Below are 7,963 nucleotides of genomic sequence, written 5' to 3'. Positions count from 1 at the left end.
GAGAGAAGTATTGCAGTGGGCAGGGTGGAAGTGTTGGAGGCTTCTGCTGATGACATGGAGTGAAGATTCTTCACTGAAGGAGTCCTAGGGAATACAGCACAAGAGCTGAGCTTTCTCCAGTGGAAAAAAGGACAAGAGGTGCAAATCCATAGAAGATGAGATTTCATGAATTTTTGGAACAACAAGTTTTTGTTTGCTAAGGATAGATCTGAACAAAATTCAACGATTTAAACAAGTTTAACACTGGGGAAACATGGTCCCCAATGCATGATGTTCCCAGAATTCAGAGAAAGGGTCTGCACCTAATATTTTAGTATCTCCCATCTTAAATAAACATGTTACCAGCTCTACATTCAAACCCCTACCCCGCAGTTTGCATGTTTTAGTTCAAGACATAAAAGCTGGAGAACTTGGGAATTCTGGAACAGATTAGAACTTCAAGGATTAATTATTTTGGATTTAAGAAGTTTTCTTCAGGCCTCAGCAACAGCTTTTCAATAAACTTGGTTAAAAATATTTCTTTCTTAAAGCACTAACTCCCATTGGAACCTAGGTGTCTTTCAGGATAGTCCAGTGGTGACAGGGATATGTAGGGAAAAGTGTAACACAGTGCTCTGAGTATTCTGATATCTACCTCTTCAAGGAAACAGTCAAATAAATTACTTCAATATCCTGCACGTTTTTTAAGAAAGGCAGTTAGCTTTTTTTTTGCTAGTTGGGAATGCTTGAAAAATTAAATAGCTTTTGATATAAATATGTAAAAGCCTAGAATTTTCCTCTTTTGCTTCACTAAAATATATGTAAGAATGTCTACAAAAGAAAATTTGCAAAAATAATCAATTAATATAGGAAAAGTTTAGATTTATGCTTTTAATCTTTCATGACTGGGTGCATCAAGATTCCACTGGAATTCTAAAAGAGATAAATTGAATATTAAAATGATCTCAAATTAACTCTTTTTCAGCAGGTAAAGAATAAATAAGTATCTTTACTCAAGTGGTATCTCCTCCCTACCATAGACCCAGAGGATTTGCCACTGTGGCTTTTCAATAAAGAATTGGAATGATTTAATTTCTAAATCTGTTGTAGAAATGTGAGCTAGGCTTGAGAAAAACAGAAATATGGCTTTAAGTGAATTGTTAATGTTCTGTTGCATTTCTTAAACATTTAGGTTATCTCTTGCTTTCTTCTTCCTTAGAGTCAATTGACAGTTTTTCCCCAAGTTTCCTTATAAGTTCTGCCAGATCTTCAGAATTTTGAGATTTTTCCTCAAGGAGTTCATACCGGAGACTTGAGATGTCCTGTTTAATTTCCTTCAGTTCACCTGCAACAGACGTTAGAAGATCACACTATTAAGAAACAAAGGAAAAAAAGAGCATATCCAAATATCTCACAGTTATCATGGGTTTTCTCTGGATTTCTTTGTTGAAACAGAAAAAGCAGATGTTCTGCTGCCCTTTGGTGAATGGTGGCTTAGGGATAGGAATATGAAGATGCAGTTCAGGAAGCAAACAAATCTGAAGGCAAAAGTGTGAGAGATCACATCAGTTGACAGAACTCAAATGATCCATTAGATGGAAGCTGCTGTTCTGCTGCAAGAGAGATCATAGAATCATGGAATCATTTAGGTTGGAAAAGATCTTTAAGATCATCGAGTCCAACCATAAACCCAACACTGCCATGTCCACCACTAAACCATGTCCCTGAGCACCACATCTGCATGTCTTTAAATACCTCCGGGGATGGGGACTCAACCACTTCCCTGGGCAGCCTGTTCCAATGTTTGATAACCCTTTCGGTGAAGTAATTCTTCTTAATATCCAATCTAAACCTCTCTGGCACAACTTGAGGCCATTTCCTCTCATCCTATCACTTGTTACTTGGCAGAAGAGACTGACACCAACCTCGCTACAACCTCCTTTCAGGTAGTTGTAGAGAGCGATAAGGTGTCCCCTCAGCCTCCTCTTCTCCAGGCTAAACAGTCTTCAGTTCCCTCAGCCGCTCCTCATAAGACTTGTTCCCTAGATCCTTCACCAGCTTTGTTGCCCTTCTCTGGACACGCTCCAGCACCTCAATGTCTTTCTTGTACTGAGGGGCCCAAAACTGGACACAGTATTCCAGGTGCGGCCTCACCAGCGCCAAGTACAGGGGAACGATCACTTCCCTGCTCCTGCTGGCCACACTATTCCTGACACAAGCCAGGATGCTGTTGGCCTTCTTGGCCACCTGGGCACACTGCTGGCTCAAATATTCAGCTGGCTGTCGACCAACACTCCCAGGTCCTTTTCTGCAGATCATACAGATTGGGAGTGCCTGAGTCCTCCTGGCCAGCAACAAGGCCTCTCACTGTCCAAGAGAACGGTCCTCTACTTTTCCTGCTGCACAAAGTGTCTTTCCAGGATCAGAGGGGTGCAAACATGAGAACATTTCTGTGAAGTGCATTCACTAGCTGTCTCCAGCTAATAAATCACACCAAAAAAAGGCTGAAGCATGGGTAACCTCATATATGAGTCCCCAATAAGAACAGATATCCACACAAGGGAGAATTCATACAGGAGTGCCCTAAACCAGCTGCTGCATGAAATGCAGCCTCACCATGGGAAATGCATGGGTATTACTAGAAGTAGAAACACTTTTCAAAAGAAGTTGTCAGATCAGTGATAGTTTCTGATGGGAGAGCAGAGACAGAAAACCACATCTCTTCCTTAACTTCAATTTCATGTTGATTTTACATCTTGCACTTGTAAACATGTCAAGTGGATTAAGTATTTTGGAAACATTTTTTTCAAGTGGCATATGTAACCACTTTAATTAGTTTGTTTTGATTCTCTGATTAGAGATAAACATACAATTCATCAACACACTCACCTTCATTGACTTCATCACTTTCCTTATCTATCTGAGCTTTCAACACATATCTTTTAAGGAGACGCTTCATTATTTTCTGCAGAGAAGAAAGAAAGGAAAAAAAAAGTTTTCTTAGTTGTACTTTCTAGTATTGCTATAACGTTTCAAAATATGAGCTCTGTTACATTTTGTTGCATTCAGACATGTCAGTGTAGGACTTGCCAGGTTAAAGGAATTTATTGTAAAAATCTCTGCTTTCATCTACAGTAGATATTTAAACTTTATGATTCTGCATGCATATGTACATGAAGGTTGAAAACTAAACACATCTTACAAGCATTATCATTCACAAAGCTTAAACTACTGCTGGAGTCTATGAGAATGATTAATACAGTTGCGGCTTTGATCTCCACATAGGCAAAACCATCTAGCCTTTATTGCTACCAGAAGATGATAATGACCCTTATTAGCAGTGCTAATTGCTAAAACCTTTTGCCATCAGTTTATTTTAATCTATTTTTACGTTATATTTGATAAGGTATCTTTTCCCAATGTGAGGTTTAGAGAAAATGGGATCCACAATTCTAAGTCATTTAAGCATCTCAGCTGGGACTCATCTAACCGAATACAGATATTTTCTAATGTAAATATACGTACCTGTGGCAGTCACCTTTAATTCCCTCTATGGATAGAAAAACCAAACCTGAGAGCACAGTTCATCTCAGACAACTAAAACTGATTAAATAAATCACACCATTAGAATGACTACCCTCTCTGCTAATAATAAGGGGAACCTAGGCCAGCAAATTTAGATGTCAGTTTTACCTTTCCAGGAAAAATGAATTCTGCCACTGATTCTCCCATTAGTTCAAATTACTTGAATAAGAACAAGGTATCCAACTACCTTTGAGGATCTATCTTTCTATCTTTTGGTTTAATATTTTCATATGTTGTAATCCATGACAACACAATACTTTTTGGGTTGCACTACGAGATATAAAATATACATAGGTTTACGTGTCTGCTTTTGTCTCCATAGTAATAGACCCGACCAGAGGTGGCTGTGAGGTGAATCATCCCAGATTAGTGGTTCCAGACCATCACTACAGTCATGCTTGCAAGGACAGCAGCTGTACTGTTTATTCTAATAATCCAAGAATGCTTCAAATATAAAGCCACACATCCTCATGTTTATGGGATAAATTTGTAATCTTAGTATCTATCACTGCATCATAATGAAATTGGATGTGAAAGAGTCAGGGAATTTTTGAGGTAGACTTGTGCAGACACTGCATAATCTAAGACTGGAGCAGAGCTAGCCTGTCCAAGGGGAAAAACTTTTTTCTGCCTTATGTTTAAAAAAGGTATACTTGTTTTCTATACCCTTTTGCATTCAGATGGTCTTGTTCTACTGCCCAGAAAGCTCTTGCTTCTTCCTTTCCACCTGCTTTGTAGTATTACAGGAAGGAAAGGAGCAGCCCCTGGACCAGAATAGCTGAGCTTTATGTGGACCATGCTGGGTCTCTTTACACTTAACTGCACAAAGGCTCATTGCAGTTGTTTAGGAGGCAAAGAATAAACAGACTGTATTGATAACATAAAGGCTGAAAGATATTTGCAGTGCTTGAGGTATTGGTATATAGAGGTGTGGCACAATAAGCTCAGCTGCTTCAGCAGATGGAACAGAAAGATTTTGGGTTTTTTTGGTTTTCTTAATTCATACTGTGCAGTTGAGGACTCAGCCTGACTCTAAAATTAAAAACATTTTTCAAGCGCTTTAAAATACTGCACTATAAGGGTAGCATTTAAGAAACAAAGAGGAGAGGAAAAACACCCTCAGATTGTACTGCAAATACCTAAATCATTGCATTTATTTCTGATACATACAAGATCTGTAGATTTATTCTTGAATCATGTTGTTTAACATAAATTCAAAACTGTCCTTATGCTGTCAGTCTGCCAGTTCTACTACTTCTTGATTTTGTTTAAAAATAAACTGTCGTTTACCTGGTATTGCCTTGGAGGATTGTTTAAACTGTTTAAGTGGATTTCATCTGAGCTTCTTATACTTGATTGCTTCCTTTGACCGAGCTGAAATAGAAACATTATTTATACTACAAAATAAATAGAAGGACAATATGGTTAAATTACCTCATGCATATATCATATGACAGAATATTAACTGTTAAACTCAATTTGGGGAACATTAAATTAGTGTGGTAAAGTCCTCGTACCTGTGCAGGATTTCATCACAAGAGTTGAAACAAACCCTTTCAGACTGTGATGTGGGAAAGTGAGAACTGGGAGGTTTTCTCCCTTAACTCCGTCTCTCACCTGCTCCTAACATGCCCAAGGGACCACAGCAGAGCAGCCACCTCCACGTGGGCTTTCTCCTGCTCCTCAGGTGCACAGGAGGGGGATCCACGTCAGGAGGAAGGCAGCACTGGTGCTGCACAGCTTGGTAGGCAACGGATGAGGGACAGTCAGGGCAGGGTGTGGGAGAAGCCAAGGAAGAAGGAAAGGTGGCAGCATGACCTCTTTCCTTTCTTTCACAGCACTTGCCCATAACTAATGTGACCTCCACTACCACAAAATACATGAGGAGTTTGCTTCTCCCCTCACTTGCACTAATGGTTGAATGTAATCGGTTATGCAGTTCACGCCAGGGACCACAAAATTATCAGCTGACATTTCTAAGTGCACCTAACTACACATGCTGAAAGTAAAGAACGTCACTCCCCGATGAAACACTGAGGATGCAATTTGCAGGCTTCGTTACTCATTTACGTCTTTGAGAAAGACTAAAGCATCACAAAATGGTGAACTGAGACTCAAGCTGAATGACTAGGCTGCAGTAAGAGTGAAAAGCAACTGTCAAAATGAAATGAACGATATTACTTTAGACTGATAATGGGGCCAGTTCAATGATTAGTAGTGCAAGAAATAAAAAAAAATGTGAAATATAAATCATGATGGATCCGGAATAAGTGAGACTGTCACGAAAAAGCCAGTTCTCCAGATTATACATGGTCCAATAAAATTTTTACTGTTTTAAAACACAGGGCTATCATTGCAGCATCTCAGATCCTGTGGGATCGTGTTGTACTTCCAGTGAGGTTTTCTGTGTTGGTTATCTCTGTGTCTTAATGCATTGAGCACCTACAGGTAAGCAAACTGTGGCACTCTGAAGCCTGGTAAGTAGTATGTGGGATACGCTAGGATATAGGAGAGCAGGGGAGGATTAGATGCTTATGCAGCTGTACAGGCATGTCACACATCAAGGCAGCCCACAACACAATGCCTGATGTTAATGAAGGCTAAAGACTTCATGTAGCCATTTCTCCTGCAACTGAGATCATTATAACCTCCTGAGGTATAATGGGAACTTCCCATGGTTGAATTTTGACAATAAATGGAAGTAGGAGTATGGAATATGTGATAAATATTCACCATATGTCGATTAGAAAATGATAAAAACATCTCACCAGAGAGCTTTACCAGGGCTTTGTTCTAACATACATGTACTAACACAAAGGCTAAAATAAAAACTTGGGAATTGTATAGGTATAAAAAGGCTGGATGAGGCATCAGATCCAGTTGTTTACCCAGCAATGAGGACATCAATTAAAGATCTCAATTCTCCCAGCTGCTGCAGAGCTTGCTCCTTAAAAATCTAGATTTCTACAATTCCAAATAACTTTATATTCACTTTAACAGTGAAGTGAATAAGTCTTCATGAATCTGCAAAAAGGAACTAATTTAAATATTTTCAGATTTTATTTAGGATTTCATAGAATCATAGAATGGTTTGTGTTGGAAGGGACCTTTAAAGATCATGTTGTCCAACCCTCCTGCCACGGGCAGGGACATCTTTCACTAGATCGGGTTTGTACTTTGATATTTTTTCCTGAAGAAAAGATTACACTTATTGGTAAAATATATTAATATAATGTTTACACTGAATTTGGAATTTCTTTTTGTTCTTTAGAAAGATTTACAATATCTATATACACATACTTTTAAAAACATTTGATATCTATTCAGACTATGTTTATTAAGAAAAAATAATGATAGAAGATATATAGTAATATTTAAATAGATATATAAATCATTAATATTTACCTCTAACATATTAACCTGAATTTGGATGGAAATTGAATTAAAGATGTATAAAAAGGGCAAGTTATTGTTGCTTTTTCTTCCTGGGATAAAGATACCTTAAATTCTTTTAATATATATTAGAAAACATAAGTTTATCTAAACGTTTTAACTTAAACTATGTATCTGATTTATAATAAAAAATAGTGGGTAGTGAATTTACACAACTGTATAATCACTATGTCTTTCAGGATTTTAGAACTAATAATACTCTCTTGGGCTTCACCTTTACTACTAGATTAAAGGAGAAAAACAATCTTCCTGCTGGTTCAGCTCCTGGTTTCCTAATGCACAATTTTTGGAAATAATGTAGTAGCATAAGAGGAAGAGTATGCTTCCTCTGCAGTGGCAGAGGAAAGTTGCCCTGGCCAAAGCTGGTCTAGGGTGTGAGCTTGGGCTCCAGCTGTGTGGCGCTGTCTCAGCCCTTATGGATCTCTAACTTTTTCTGCAGCTGTGATACCATTTGTGACCCTGTTACTTATCAGTTTATATATAATCTACAAAAGCATTTGATTTTATTATATATTTTTTAATATCTATTATGTATTTTAAATGTAATCTGTCATGCTGCTTACCAATTTCAAATTTTTGTTACATTGGTTCACTTCAAAAGTTAATCCAATGCTTAACTAAAATTTGATTTTCACTTGAAATGGCAAAATCAGTAATATGTGGTGAAATGAATTAAGACACTGCAAACTTGTAAAACCAGAAACACTGCAACATCTTTATCATAACTTTGACCCTTCAGCACTCTGCATTTTTTGAACAGAATAATGTACTTTTAATTAGCTACAGACTGCACCTTGAAAATTTGTGAGTAAATAAGAAGTGTGTAACTTCATTAAATCTGCTCATGTGTAACAGTAACAGGACAGAACACCTATTGTATGTTGCTGAATGACCACTTGGTGGCAGAGATTGCCAAGTTTTCATTATAACTTCATTTTTACACAAA

At 37.8% G+C, this 7,963-nt stretch overlaps 1 protein-coding gene across 2 annotated transcripts in view; it reads right to left on the bottom strand.

Moving 5' to 3' along the window:
- Positions 1-1,172: 1,172 nt before the first annotated feature.
- TRPC6 (transient receptor potential cation channel subfamily C member 6) overlaps positions 1,173-7,963 on the bottom strand; it is a 114,622-nt gene continuing 107,831 nt past the window's right edge. For both annotated transcript variants that reach the window (XM_075711193.1, XM_075711197.1), the window contains 3 exons: positions 4,855-4,938; positions 2,869-2,944; positions 1,173-1,324 (listed from right to left, as the gene is read on the bottom strand). In XM_075711193.1, coding sequence (XP_075567308.1) covers positions 1,173-1,324; positions 2,869-2,944; positions 4,855-4,938 — 312 coding nt within the window. The remainder of the gene's footprint in view (positions 1,325-2,868; positions 2,945-4,854; positions 4,939-7,963) is intronic.

The sequence above is a fragment of the Pelecanus crispus genome, chromosome 1 (assembly GCF_030463565.1).
Source record: "Pelecanus crispus isolate bPelCri1 chromosome 1, bPelCri1.pri, whole genome shotgun sequence".
Lineage (NCBI taxonomy): Eukaryota > Metazoa > Chordata > Aves > Pelecaniformes > Pelecanidae > Pelecanus > Pelecanus crispus.
Note: the sequence above shows the minus strand (reverse complement) of the source record. Positions and strands in the feature narration are given on the sequence as shown.